At 33.0% G+C, this 15,477-nt stretch overlaps 1 protein-coding gene across 1 annotated transcript in view; it reads left to right on the top strand.

Annotated features, from left to right (window-relative positions):
• Window positions 1-15,477, top strand: part of side-V (sidestep V) — a 330,904-nt gene that overhangs the window by 295,150 nt on the left and 20,277 nt on the right. The window contains exons 11-13 of the mRNA XM_073989244.1: window positions 232-1,266; window positions 7,899-8,198; window positions 10,206-10,603. Coding sequence (XP_073845345.1) covers window positions 232-1,266; window positions 7,899-8,198; window positions 10,206-10,603 — 1,733 coding nt within the window. The remainder of the gene's footprint in view (window positions 1-231; window positions 1,267-7,898; window positions 8,199-10,205; window positions 10,604-15,477) is intronic.

The following is a 15,477-nucleotide window of genomic DNA, read 5'->3' as shown; positions in this document are numbered from 1 at the left end:
TGTATCCCTCATTTCCCCCTCCTGTTTCCATTCGGCATATTAATGTCATATTTTATAAAGGATAACATCATCACATTTGACATGAAGACGTATTATGAAGCATGATTATGACCCCATTGCTGCCTAGGATAAGCCTTGTAAATACAATTTTAATATGAATTCTAATTACTTATTCCTCCCTCTCTCTTGCTTTTTCTTTTTTTTTTTTTTTGTTCTATCTATTCCCAACAGATCCACCTGTTTGCAAATCCGAATCAACAATAATACGAGCAGCCCTTAAGCAGACCATTAATATAACATGCCAAGTGGATGCGAATCCACTTGATAATCTAAATTACAAATGGCACTTCAACAATTCACTGGAGAGTCTCATTGAGTTGCCCAACACATTGGGTGGGGGCGTTGTTATGGGTCTGACCGCTCCAATGGGTAATGTCGGCCATCATTCGCAGCAAATGTTATTACATGCGGATGCAAGTCACGCTTCCGCCGGATATTATCAACGTAGCAAAAGGAAACACCTACATAGCCAACAGCATGAGGCTAAACTAGCACATGGTCGCCATGGACGCATGGCAATGCGTACAGTTGTCCATCAACAACAGCAGCAGCAACAACCCATGATGGCACATATGGAGGCCTGGTCAAATATACAATTTGAAGATGATGATGATGTGGTGGGTGATTATGTGGAGCAACTAAAGCCAATGCATCGCCATCGGCCACACTATCATAACGTTGATGTTGATCATGACGATGATGATGTTGTCGTTGATGACAGTGAAACTGATGAAACCATTAATGGAGTTTATGGTCGTATTAATAGTGAGGATTTACCTCGGACACAAATGGTTTATTCCAATATGATTTATAAAAATCACTTGGACAGCAAACAACATTCGACTGGAGCAACAACAGTGGGCGGCGGCATTGGTGGTGCTGGTGGAATGGGGGGAGGCAAACAACCAACCCAATATCAAACACTGCATCATCAGCAACAAATGCGCACCCAGCCACTGCACGAGTCGACCATACACAGCAATCAATACCAGCAACTGGCTGAACGTAAACGTTTGGCTGCCCTGCACAAACAGCAACATCATCGCATTGCCATGGCCACCACAACGACCACTGCCGCTCCAGTGCCCCTGAATAATGTCTATAGCTATCACATAGAATCGTATGAAAGTTTTGGTGCAATTTCGTGTGTGGCCAGTAGTCCAATGGGTCAGTCACAACCTTGTTGGTATCATATCCAGCCGGCAGGTAAGTTCTTTGAGGGGTTGATTTACAAACATACAGGCACATACACACGGCAACATAAATATGATTGGATGTATGCTATAAAATTTTATGTTGGAAATTGAAGCTGTGTCATGTTTATAATGTTGGTCAATATAAAATATAATAGGGAAGGAGGAGGAGGTGGTTGGTGGCAGTGGACGGGTTGAATCAAATATTTTATCCTCCCAGTTTTTCCTTTTTGTGGTTTTAATGGAAAATATTGATTTTTTTCCCTTGATAGTGGTTTGTTGCAACTTAATTGCCATCCGTATACATTTCGCTAATTATTGTCGGATTTAATTGAGGCCAATGTTAGATTCGATACTGCTTTTTGTGAAGAATATTTGATTGAAATGGAAATTAAGGACAATATATCAAATCATTGGCTATTTTTGGTATTAAGAATTTTAGGGGTTTTAATGAAATTGCTTTTAGGTTAAGTGGGCATTTGAAAACAAAATGTTCGTTAGAGCATATAAGTGCGAATGGAAGTCATACGCTCCAAGGGGGATGTCAAAAAGAGTTCAGCTTTTATCGAAAAAAAAAAATTATATAAAAATAAAAATGTATATTATTTATGTAATCCACAACCTGAAATGCATTGAAAAAATATTCTTTTAAAAATCTAAAACCTGAAAGGCTTTGAAAAAATATTCTTTAAATAATCCACGACCTGAAAGGTCTTGAAAAATATTCTTTAAAATATTCTTTAAATAATCCACACCATGAAAGGTCTTGAAAAAATATTCTTTAAATAATCCACACCATGAAAGGTCTTGAAAAAATATTCTTTAAATAATCCACACCATGAAAGGTCTTGAAAAAATATTCTTTAAATAATCCACACCATGAAAGGTCTTGAAAAAATATTCTTTAAATAATCCACACCATGAAAGGTCTTGAAAAAATATTCTTTAAATAATCCACGCCCTGAAAGGTCTTGAAAAAATATTCTTTAAATAATCCACGCCCTGAAAGGTTTTGAAAAAATATTCTTTAAATAATCCACGCCCATAAATGCCATAAAAAAAATATTATTTGAATAATACACGCCCTTAAAGGCCTTGAAAAAAATATTCTTTAAATAATCCACACCCTGAAATATCTTGAAAAAATATTCTTTAAATAATCCACGACCTGTAAGGTCTTGAAAAAATATCCTTTAAATAATCCACGGCCTGAAAGGCCTTGAAGAGATATTCTTTAAATAAGCCACGGCCTGCAAGGCCTTGAAAAAATATTCTTTAAATAATCCACACCCTGAAAGGTCTTGAAAAAATAATCTTTATATAAACCACACCCTGAAAGGTCTTGAAAAAATAATCTTTAAATAATCCACACCCTGAAAGGTCTTGAAAAAATAATCTTTATATAAACCAAACCCTGAAAGGTATTGAAAAAATATTCTTTAAATAATCAATCCCTGAAAGGCCTTGAAAAATATTCTTTAAATAATACGCGCCTTGAAGGGCTTGGAAAAAATATACTTTAAATAATACGCGCCTTGAAGGGCTTGAAAAAAATATACTTTAAATAATCCACGCCCTGAAAGGACTTAAAAAATATTCCTTAAATAATCCACACCCTGAAATATCTTGAAAAAATATTCTTTAAATAATCCACACCCTGAAAGGTCTTGAAAAAATATTCTTTAAATAATGCACACCCTGAAAGGTCTTGAAAAATATTCTTTAAATAATCCACGCCCTGAAAGGTCTTGAAAAAAATATTCTTTAAATAATCCACGCCTGAAAGGTCTTGAAAAAAAATATTCTTTAAATAATCCACGCCCTGAAAGGTCTTGCAAAAATATTCCTTAAATAATCCACACCATTAACGGCCTTAAAAAAATATTCTTTAAATAATACACGCCCTGAAAGGTATTGAAAAAATATTCCTTAAATAATCCACACCATTAACGGCCTTTAAAAAAAAATTCTTTAAATAATCCACACCATTAACGGCCTTTAAAAAAAAATTCTTTAAATAATCCACTCCCTGAAAGGTCTTGAAAAAAATATTGTTTAAATAATCCATGCTCTGTGGAGCCTTGAAAAATATTCTTTAAATAATCCACGCTCTGTGGAGCCTTGAAAAAAAATATTGTTTAAATAATCCACGCTCTGTGGAGCCTTGAAAAAATATTGCTTAAATAAACCACGCTCTGTGGAGCCTTGAAAAAATATTGCTTAAATAATCTACGCTCTGTTGGGCCTTGAAAAAATATTGTTTAAATAATCCACGCTCTGTGGAGCCTTGAAAAATATTGTTTAAATAATCCACGCTCTGTGGAGCCTTGAAAAATATTCTTTAAATAATCCACACCCTGAAAGGTCTTGAAAAAAAATTTACTAAATAATCCACACCCTGAAATGTCTTGAAACAATATTTTTAAATAATCCACGCTCTGTGGATCCTTAAAAAAATATTCTTTAAAAAAGCCATGCCATGAAAGGCCTTAAAAAATATTCTTTCAACAAACCACGCTTTGATGGGAGTGGAAAAATATTCTTTAAATAACCCACGATTTGATGGTCTTCTTTGACAGGCCTTGAAAATGTTCTTTAAATAAAACACGCTTTGATGGGCTTTGCAAAAATATTGTTTTAATAATCCGCGCTTTTGATATATCTTACTCATATTTCGGACCTTTAAAAGGAGTTGTGACGAATAAGTAATTTTAATTACATATCCACCTTGACGTATATTCAACAGGCACCTATCATACGCCACAGTGTTCCGCCATTTTATACTCAATGACTCGATTCCAATTTGTAACATTTTATAGCAATGATCCTTTTGTATATTTTTATTTTCATTCTTTCCTTTACTGGATTACAGCTTACATGCAATTCCACAGTGGAACAGGAATACTTACATAACCCTTAAGCTTTGACACCCTGAACACAACCAGTATATGCTTATATAACCCAAGCTTATGGTCTTGCCAACTGTAGTTGAATTTTCCACCATCTCCATCATAATCCTACTATTTATATGTTACATACTTACAAAATAGTTTCTTCTACTCTGCTATGAAAATTTTTACTTAAGAGGGGCTAAGAGTAACAACAATGTTATACACTCTCTTTCCCACCTATATGCTCTTTCTCTAAACTATTTTGTGGTATAACCTCACTTGTATAACATTTATGGCTTTGAGCATATTGTTGACCCCAAAAAGACGAACGAACAAAACAAAGAAAAGTTTTCAACCATACACTGGTTGGTGTAGAAGTAGTTGTTGGATTGCATGTTAATACGTATCTTATGTACACAAACATATGTGCGAGTGTGGGTCCACATGGCTTTTGGTCAACGGGTTACACGACAGGATCATATTTGGCTTACGAATTGTTTGAAATGCAAATTAGTGTATGTCTTTATTTTTCTGTTAATTGATTGTTTGAGTAGTAAGTATACGATCCATAGAGGACTTGTATTAATATTCATTATACGCTCCCCAGGTGTTCTGTATTAATATTAATTATACGCTCTTTGGAACGATGAGAAGAGATTCAATAGTTCACGCTCAATATTTTCTAAATTATTCACTCTCTTATGGCCCTTCAAACCATTTTTTCCGAATTATCCACGTTCTAAAAAATATTTTTAAATCATCCACGCTCCGTCAAGCCATAGAAACTTATCCACTCTCTTTGGAGCCAAGAAAAATATTCTTTAAAATTATGCACTCTCTATTGGAGCTTAGAAAAAATTTCTTTAAATTATCCACTCTCTTCGGAGCTTAGAAAATTTTTCTTTAAAATTATACACTCTCTTTGGAGCTTAGAAAAATATTTTTAGAAATTATCAGGCTTAAATTTTTTTTTTAAATTATCCACTCTCTTTGGAGATTAGAAAAAAATATTTAAATAAAACGCTCTGAGTTTGGCCTTAGAACAAAATTCTTTAAATAAAACGCTCTGAGTTTGGCCTTAGAACAAAATTCTTTAAATAAAACGCTCTGGGTTTGGCCTTAGAACAAAATTCTTTAAATAAACCGCGCTTGGCTTGGCCTTAGAAAAATATTCTTTAATTAAACCGCGCTAGGGTTGGCCTTAGAAAAATATTATTTAAATAAGCCACGCTCTGTTGGGCCTTAGAAAAATATTATTTAAATAATCTACGCCTTGTTGGGCCTTAGAAAAACATTCTTTAAATAATCCACGCTCTGTTGGGCCTTAGAAAAATATTATTTTAATAATACACGCTCGGTTGAGCCTTAGAAAAATATTATTTAAATAATCCACGCTCTGTTGGGCCTTAGAAAAATATTATTTAAATAAGCCACGCTCTGTTGGGCCTTAGAAAAATATTATTTAAATAACCTACGCCTTGTTGGGCCTTAGAAAAACATTCTTTAAATAATCCACGCTCTGTTGGGCCTTAGAAAAATATTATTTTAATAATACACGCTCGGTTGAGCCTTAGAAAAATATTATTTAAATAATCCACGCTCTGTTGGGCCTTAGAAAAATATTCTTTAAATAATCCACGCTCTGTTGGGCCTTAGAAAAATATTATTTAAATAATCCACGCTCTGTTGGGCCTTAGAAAAATATTCTTTACATAATCCACGCTCTGTTGGGCCTTAGAAAAATATTCTTTCAATAATACACACACTTTTCGGCCTTAGCAAAATATTCTTTAATCAAACCGCGCTGGGTTTGGCCTTAGAAAAATATTCTCTAAGTAATCCAGACTTTGTAGGGCCTTAGAAAAATATCATTAAATAATCCACTCTCTATTGGAGCTTAGAAAAATATTCTTTATATAATCCACTCTCTTTTGAAGCTTAGAAGAAATACTCCTTAAATAATACACTCTCTGTTTGCCCTTAGAAAAATATTCTTTACATAATCCAAGCTCCGTTGGGCCTTAAAAAAATATTCTTTTAATAATTCTCACTATGTTGGACCTTAGAAAAAAATTTCTTTAAATAATCCAAAGAAAAATATTTTCTAGATAATCCAGGCTTTGTTGGGCCTTAGAAAATATCATTAAATAATCCACTCTCTATTGGAGTTTAGAAAAATATTCTTTAAATAATCCACACTCTATTGAAGCTTGGAAGAAATACTCCTCTACTCCTCCACTCTCTGTTTGCCCTTAGAAAAATATTCTTTAAATAATCCAAGCTCCGTTGGGCCTTAAAAAATATTCTTTTAATAATTCTCACTCTGTTAGACCTTAGAAAAAAATTTCTTTAAATAATCCATAGAAAAATATTCTCTAAATAATCCAGGCTTTGTTGGGCCTTAGACAAATATCATTAAATAATTCACTCTCTATTGGAGCATAGAAAAATATCCGTTAAATAATCCACTCTCTATTGAAGCTTAGAAGAAATACTCCTCTACTCCTCCACTCTCTGTTTGCCCTTAGAAAAATATTCTTTAAATAATCCAAGCTCCGTTGGGCTTTAGAAAAATATTCTTTTAATAATTCTCTGTTGAAACTTAGAAAAAATTTTCTTTAAATAATCCATGTTTTGTTGGTCTTTAGAAGAATATTCTTTATACCTGCGTATGAATGTTGTCATCACGTATACGCAGCATGTATTCAAATTAATATAACTTATCCGGCACCTGATACCACATTCCAACTTTTTTCTATCTCTTTATTCGATTCGAACACCTCAACCATTTTTAATCCTTCAAATTAATGAGAGTATTTCTTAATGAACCACTTTAATAAGTGTTTTTTGTTCATATAAAATTTCAATCCAATGACCAAATTGAAATGAGTTACACATGTCTGGCTGTAAAAGTGTGTGCAAATTGGTGGGGTGAAAGAAAACCCACTCCACCCTTGAGAGCTATTTTTTTTTTCTCATATATAATGAACATACTTTCCTGAGTGTAGACACTTAATATTCTTTTGCCTACAAAAGCATAAAGTGTTATATTCTGAAATTGAATTGCATACACGCATACACATCAACACCCAAACATACATATAGAGATAGGCAAAATAAAAAACTGAACACAAAAGTTAAGTGTTGAACTGTATAAATGTGAGTAGAGTGTGAATACCGCCTTAGCAAATTGCAAGCTGAAAAAAACTATAAGTATTTCTACATGCATGTGGCAAGTCATTTGTAGGCAGTGTGTGAATAAATTTGTGGGAGGAAGGGAAGTTAGTAGTTGGGGTAAGGTAGGGGGCCAATATGTTTTGCCATAGTTTATAAAGGCCTGAGTTCATGGCTTTAACATTAACATACAAGTGTTTGCCGCACAAGAGTTTCTTTCAATTTTCTACACCAATGGCGCCAATTCCAATGAACACACATGCAAATGTGTGTATATGTAAGATTCAAGCCTACTCTACATGCCTACACAAACTATATTTTCTATTTGTGTGTGAGGGATTATAAGTTAAAGGGGGGAAAGATGTATGGAATATGGTTATTCTAGCACATACTTAACACTTTTGGTCCCAGGTCTAAAGGCTATAATTGTATAATTGCGTTTTGTGTGTAAATAATTGAAATTAAATAAAATTGTTGTATTTTAATTAATTATGGAATGGGTTGTTGGAATTTTATAAAATTTAAATAAGAAGATTGAAAGTTTGTTACGCTTTTAACAATTAAATTATTTTTTTTACAGATCTCCCAGAGCCGGTGAAAAATTGCTCAGCCTATAATTTCACTGCCAACTCAATGCAAATACAATGTATACCCGGTTATGATGGTGGCATTCCTCAGCATTTCCATGTCCAGGTTTATGATGAGTTGAATCGCCAAATTCTCTATAACACTTCGTTCCGTAATCCGGAATTTACCGTCAAACGTTTGCCAAGTGATTCGGTATTTGTTCTACGCATAACTGCCATTAATGCCCAGGGACCAAGTAAAGTTTCGTATCGTCTACGGGGGAGAACACTGTCGGCACCACTGCTGAGAACAGGTAAGATGTAAACAATTCTATGAAATTTAAATTGTAAATTTTAAAATCAGAAAGGTATTTAAATCAGTATATCATGGGGTGCGTATGATTGACATTAATTGAAATGTTTCCTTGTTGTATGAGTGACGTTAGCAATCATACGCCACCTAGAAAATGAAAATATTCTGTCCTGAAAAAAAGATTATTTAATTAATCTAAACTTTGAGGGGCCCTGACAAATATTTATTAAATTACCCAAGCTCTGATGGGCGTTGAAAAATTATTTATTAAATATTCCATGCTAAGATGGCCCTTGAAAAATTATTTATTAAATAATCCTCGCTTTGATGGACCTTGAAAAATTATTTATTTAATAATGCAAGCTACGATGGGCGTTAAAAAAATATTTATTAAAAAATCCACGCTTTGATGGGCTTTGAAAAAATATTTTTTTAAATAATCCTGCACTAGTGGCCCCTGATTTTTGGGCATTAGATTTTTTTTTTTTATAATCCAGGCTCTGTTGGGCTTTAAACAATATTTTTAAATAAGCCTGGCTCTGTTGAGCTTTAGAAAAATATATGGTATGGTAAAATATATATTTTTTAATAATCCACGTTCTGTTGGTACTTACAAAATATTTTTTAAATAATAAAAATATTTTTTGAAAATTCACGCTCTGTCGGGCTTCCGAGATTATTATTTATTAAATAAATCATGCTACGAGGGACCTTGAAAAATTATTTATTAAAAACCCAAGCTTTGATGGGCTTTGAAAAATAATTTTTTAAATAATCTCTGCACTAGTGGCCCTTGATTTTTGGGCATTAAATTTTTGTTTATAATCCAGGCTCTGTTGGGCCTTAAAAATTTTTTTAGTAATCCTGGCTCTGTTGAGCCTTAGAAACATATTTTTAAATAATCCACTCTCCGGTGGGCCTGGTAAAAATATATTTTTTAATAATCCACGCTCTGTTGGTACTTAATAAATATTTTTAAATAATCCACGCTCTGTTGGTACTTAATAAATATTTTTAAATAATCCACGCCCTTTTCAAAAACAAAAATATTTTTAAATAATCCACGCCCTTTTAAAAAAAAATATTTTTAAATAATCCACGCCCTTTTAAAAAAAATATTTTTAAATAATCCACGCCCTTTAAAAAAAAATATTTTTAAATAATCCACGCCCTTTTAAAAAAAATATTTTTAAATAATCCACGCCCTTTTGAAAAAATATTTTTTAAATAATTCACGCCCTATTGAAAAAAATATTTTTTAAATAATTCACGCCCTTTTGAAAAATGAATTTTTAAATAATCCTCGCCCTTTTGAAAAAAATATTTTTTAAATAATCCATGCCCTTTTGAAAAAAATATTTTTCAATAGTAATTCAAACCCTATTTTTAAAGGATCCACGCTCTAATTGGTCATGGAAAAGTATTTTTTAATACTCCACGCTCTGTTGGGTCTTAGAAAAACATTCTTTATATAATCCTCGTTCTCATGGGCCCTGAAATTTTCTCTTACATGACTGTGGGCAGTCAGCTATTTGTTATTGGATATTTTTCAATTCGCTAGACCTCAGCGGGGCTTCTGTCTATAGAAGTCTTCAAGCGGTGTTTGTCTACAGAATACTTATTTGTCTATAGAATACTTCAAGAGGTCTGTCCATAAAAAACCTTAAGGAATAGAAGACCCTGAGAAATAGTAAATGGTTGCGTGTGACTAATTTTAATACCATTCCCACAGAGCGTGTGTTTGATGTTAACAATCATACGACACCGTGACCCATTCAAATTTAAAAAATTAATATTTTACCTAATAATTTCAACTCATTAGCACATAAAATAAAATTCTCAAATTTATTTACAATATTCACAAAGTTTGTTGTTCTTCTTAAATTCCTTTCTACTTTCATGTAATGAAAAAACAACAACTTGGATTTAATTCCCATGCCAAAAAAAAAAACTCTTACTGCATCATCATCATCAACTAAAATAAAATACAAAACCCTCCAACAAATAGCATCCTCAACTGCAGTTCTGGTTCAACTAACCCCGTTACTGGGTGCCCTAGTTGGTGTCATAGCAACACTGGTACTAGTTGCCATTTGTATTGTGATTTTTATGAAATTTCGCACAAAGCACAATCGTCGTGGTCCCAGCGGCGATACAACAACAACGGAAGCTGACAAAGGCAGTGCTGAGCCGCTGTCACGCAATATGGGTAGCCATTCTAGTTTGGAAGATAAAAATCCCGATGTTATACCACAGGAAACGAATAGTGAAGATGAATTCCATTTGGAGGAGAAGGCATTCGATCGTTTGAATATGGAATCACAGCGTATTATTTATACACCAACATCGAGAATGAATGCAGCCTCACCGCCACCACCATCACTGTCGCCCACCTTTGGCAAGCAGGTAAGTTTGAGAGCTGTTGTAATTGTTTTTTTTTTTTTTTTTTTGTTCAAATGGAAAGGGGGAATATTTGCATTTTGCACCTGCCATGGCAGTAATTGTTTTTTGTTCACCAGCAAAAAATTTACTGGCTTGTAAGCTTGGATGTTAAGCTACAACAAAGAAATCTACAAGGAAAACCCCTGACATTGAATGGAGATTTTTTCGTTTTTTTGTCTAGTTTTTGAAACCTTTGAAGAATATTTGCATTGCAAAATGTTAACTTTGTAAAATTTCCAATTGCTGAGGTTTTTGTTTTTTTTTTTCAATCTGCCAATTAAAAGGGCAAACATTTAAGCCTCGGGTTCACAAAAAAATCAAAATGATGAAATAAAAGAAAGTAGGCTGGTTTTGCTATACTGGGAATATGGACTAATAGCGGACTAAAAGGAAACAAAGGTTGGGTTTTATTCAGGCATTTCTTCTCCACAGAGTTTGGTTTTTTATTAGCTTTAAAGAAAGAAATCCATTTCTTTTAACTGTTGTGGCAAAAAGTTGGTAATTTGGAAAAAAAAGGTATTTCAAGTTCCTTGCATGGTATTTCGTAAATATTCGTTAAATCATCCACATTCTGTTGGGCCTTGGAAAAATATTCTTTATATAATCCACGCTCGATTCGACCTTAGAAAAAAATTTCTTTATATAATCCACGCTCGGTTCGACGTTAGAAAAAATTTCTTTAAATAATCAACGCTCTGTTGGACATAATAACAGTATACTTTAAATAATGTTTGCTCTGTTAGGCCTTAGAAAAATCTTTTTTAAATAATTTTTGCTTTGTTGGGCCTTAAAAAATATTCTTTAAATAATTTTTGCTCTGTTGGGCTTTAAAAAATATTCTTTAAATAATTTTTGCTCTGTTGCGCCTTAGAAAAAAAATCTTTAAATAATCCAAGCTCTGTTGGGGCTTAGAAAAAAATCTTTAAATAATCTACGCTCTGTTGGGCCTTAGAAAAAAAAATTTAAATAATCCACGCTCTGTTGGGCCGTAGAAAAAAATCTTTAAATAATCCACACTCTGTTGGGCCTTAGAAAAATTTTTAAATAATCCACGCTCTGTTAGGCCTTGTAAAAGTATTCTTAAAATAACCCAAGGTCTGTTGGGCCTTGGAAAAATATTCTTTATATAATCCACGCTCTGTTGGAACTTGAAAAAATATTCTTTAAATAATCCGCGCTCAGTTGGGCCTTAGAAGAATATTCTTTAAATATTAAGCGCTCTGTAGGTCCTTAGAAGAATATTCTTTAAATAATCCACGCTCATTTGGTCCTTAGAAAAATATTATTTACATAATCCACGCTCGGTTGGACCTTAGAAAAACAATTTATACATAATCCACACTCGGTTGGACCATAGAAAAACATTCTATACATAATCCACGCTCTGTTGGGCCTTGAAAAAATATTCTTTAAATAATCCACGATCTGTTAGGCCTTGGAAAAATATACTTTAAATAATCCACGCTCTGTTAGGCCTTGGAAAAATATACTTTAAATAATCCACGCTCTGTTAGGCCTTGGAAAAATATTCTATAAATAATCCACGCTCTGTTGGGCCTTGAAAAAATACTCTTTAAATAATCCACCCTCTGTTAGGCCTTGAAAAAATATTCTTTAAATAATCCACGATCTGTTAGGCCTTGGAAAAATATACTTTAAATAATCCACGCTCTGTTAGGCCTTGGAAAAATATTCTTTAAATAATACACGCTCTGTTGGGCCTTGAACAAATATTCTTTACATAACCCACATACATACATAACCCACGCTGCCTTGGAAAAATATACTTTAAATAATCCACGCTCTGTTAGGCCTTGGAAAAATATTCTTTAAATAATACACGCTCTGTTGGGCCTTGAACAAATATTCTTTACATAACCCACATACATACATAACCCACGCTGCCTTGGAAAAATATACTTTAAATAATCCACGCTCTGTTAGGCCTTGGAAAAATATTCTTTAAATAATACACGCTCTGTTGGGCCTTGAACAAATATTCTTTACATAACCCACATACATATATAACCCACGCTGCCTTGGAAAAATATACTTTAAATAATCCACGCTCTGTTAGGCCTTGGACAAAATATTCTTTAAATAATCCACGCTCTGTTGTGCCTTGAAAAAATAATCTTTAAATAATCCACGCTCTGTTAGGCCTTGGAAAAATATTCTTTAAATAATCCACGCTCTGTTAGGCCTTGGAAAAATATTCTTTAAATAATCCACGCTCTGCTGGGCCTTAGAAAAAATGCTTAAATAATCCACGCTCTGTTGGGCCTTAGAAAAAAAATGTTTAAATAATTCACGCTCTTTTGGGCCTTAGAAAAAATGTTTAAATAATCCACGCTCTGTTGGGCCTTGAAAAAATAATCTTTAAATAATCCACGCTCTGTTAGGCCTTGGAAAAATATTCTTTAAATAATCCACGCTCTGTTAGGCCTTGGAAAAATATTCTTTAAATAATCCACGCTCTGTTGGGCCTTAGAAAAAAAAATTAAATAATCCACGCTCTGTTGGGCCTTAGAAAAAATGTTTAAATAATCCACGCTCTGTTGGGCCTTAGAAAAAAAATGTTTAAATAATCCACGCTCTTTTGGGCCTTCGAAAAAAAATGTTTAAATAATCCACGCTCTGTTGAGCCCCGGAAAAATATTCTTTAAATAATCCACGCTCTGTTGGGCCTTGGAAAAATATTCTTTAAATAATCCACGCTCTGTTAGGCCTTGGAAAAATATTCTTGAAATAATCCACGCTGTGTTGGGCCTTGGAAAAATATTCTTTAAATAATCCGCGCTCTGTTGGACCTTGGAAAAATATTCTTTATATAATACACGCTCTGTTGGACCTTGAAAAAATATTCTTTACATAACCCACGCTCTGTTGTGCCTTGGAAAAATATTCTTTAAATAATCCACGCTCTGTTGGCCTTGGAAAAATATTCTTTAAATAATCCGCGCTCTGTTGGACCTTGGAAAAATATTCTTTATATAATACACGCTCTGTTGGACCTTGAAAAAATATTCCTTACATAACCCACGCTCTGTTGTGCCTTGGAAAAATATTCTTTAAATAATCCACGCTCTGTTGGGACTTGGAAAAATATTCTTTATATAATACACGCTCTCTGTCTTTAAATAATTCACGCTCTGTTAGGCCTTGGAAAAATATACTTTAAATAATCCACTCTCTATTGGGCCTTATATTATATATATATTCTTTAAATAACCAGCACATTGTTGGGCGTTAGAAAAATATTCTTTAAATAATTAGCGCTCTGTAGGTCCTTAGAAGAATATTCTTTAAATAATCCACGCTCGGTTGGACCTTACAAGAATATTCTTTAAATAATCCACGCAAGTTTTGGACCTTTGAAAAGTATTCTTAAAATAACTTTTATTCTGTTGGGCCTTAGAAAAAATTCTTTAAATAATCCACGCTCTGCTGGGCCTTAGAAAAATATTCTTTAAATAATCCACACTCGGTTGGACCCTAGAAAAATATTCTTTAAATAATCTACGCTCGTTCGGACCTTAGAAAAATATTCCTTAAATAATTTTTGCTCTGTTGGGTCTTAGAAAAATATTCCTTAAATAATTTTTGCTCTGTTGGGTCTTAGAAAAATATTCTTTAAATAATTTTTGCTATGTTGGGCCTTAGAAAAATATTCTTTAAATTATTTTTGCTCTGTTGGGCCTTAGAAAAACATTCTTTAAATATACACGCTTTAATAGTCCTTGGAATAAATATTCTTAAAATAATCCATGCTCTGTTGGGCCTTTGAAATATTAAAAAAAAATATTGAATATTTCACCAAATACTGAATATTTACTATGTTTAAAATAATGGTAATTCAAGTTCTTGAATGAGGTGGCGTATGACTAATTTTAATACCACGCATTTTAGGCGTATGAATAACATTTAATGATTTATAAACCATGCGTCAATGGGATCTCTGGTAGCAGACAAATGCCACAATCTAATATTTTCTTGTCTGGATGACATTTAACGATGTTTAATTTTATGAATGCTGACAAATTTCATAATTTAATTTTTTCTTTCATATTTTTGTAACTTTTTTTTTAACAAAATCCCACGCTTATTAGCTTTCATCAACAAAAATATAAACTTTTCTCTGTGAACTTTTAAATCGTGGTTTACTCAAAGAAATGTTTTTATTTGGCAGCTTTATTTTTGTTCTGAACAATATCCTCTGGGAGCTTGGTAGAGTGCATTAAGTCGTTGTTAAACAAAAATTTTGTTCGGCCCACACTTTAGTCTCTGCCTTAATTGCCAAGCCAATCAACCAACCAACAAAGAAACAGTCTGACAAGTTTGTTTTAACTTTAAAGCTTTCTTGGCAAGTCCTACACACCATTTCTCTCTGTCTCCATTGCTGTTCATAGCTCATCAGCTATCTCTCTTGAGACAGAGTCTAGCAGAAATTAAAACACACAAAATAACATTTTTTGTGTATTTTTACTTGGTACGATGAGGATGTTTATTTTGCTTTATAAAGAGGATATGTAATTGAAATATTTAAAATTAAACACAAATAAAAACACATAAATTTTGTGTTTGCAAAAATAAATTCAAAAACTTTGTTGAAAATGTTGAGTATATGGACAAATTAATGCATACTTTTGGGAGGTGTTTAAATACAATTTATGTAAATATATTTTGTCTAATGCAGGCATTGGCACTGTATTTTATTTAGCATACTTTAAGGAGCTGTTAGTGGTTGGGTGCAGCTCTTTCAGTTAGTTAGAAGGGTCTTTTTTGAGGGCACTTGCGCCTCTTTTATTAATAGAAGTTGTCTTTTTCCTCTTTCCAGA

The sequence above is a fragment of the Musca autumnalis genome, unplaced genomic scaffold (genome assembly GCF_047663935.1).
Source record: "Musca autumnalis isolate F117 unplaced genomic scaffold, ASM4766393v1 scaffold_5, whole genome shotgun sequence".
In the NCBI taxonomy this organism is placed as follows: Eukaryota; Metazoa; Arthropoda; class Insecta; order Diptera; family Muscidae; genus Musca; species Musca autumnalis.
This window is presented reverse-complemented; position numbering and strand designations above follow the sequence as displayed.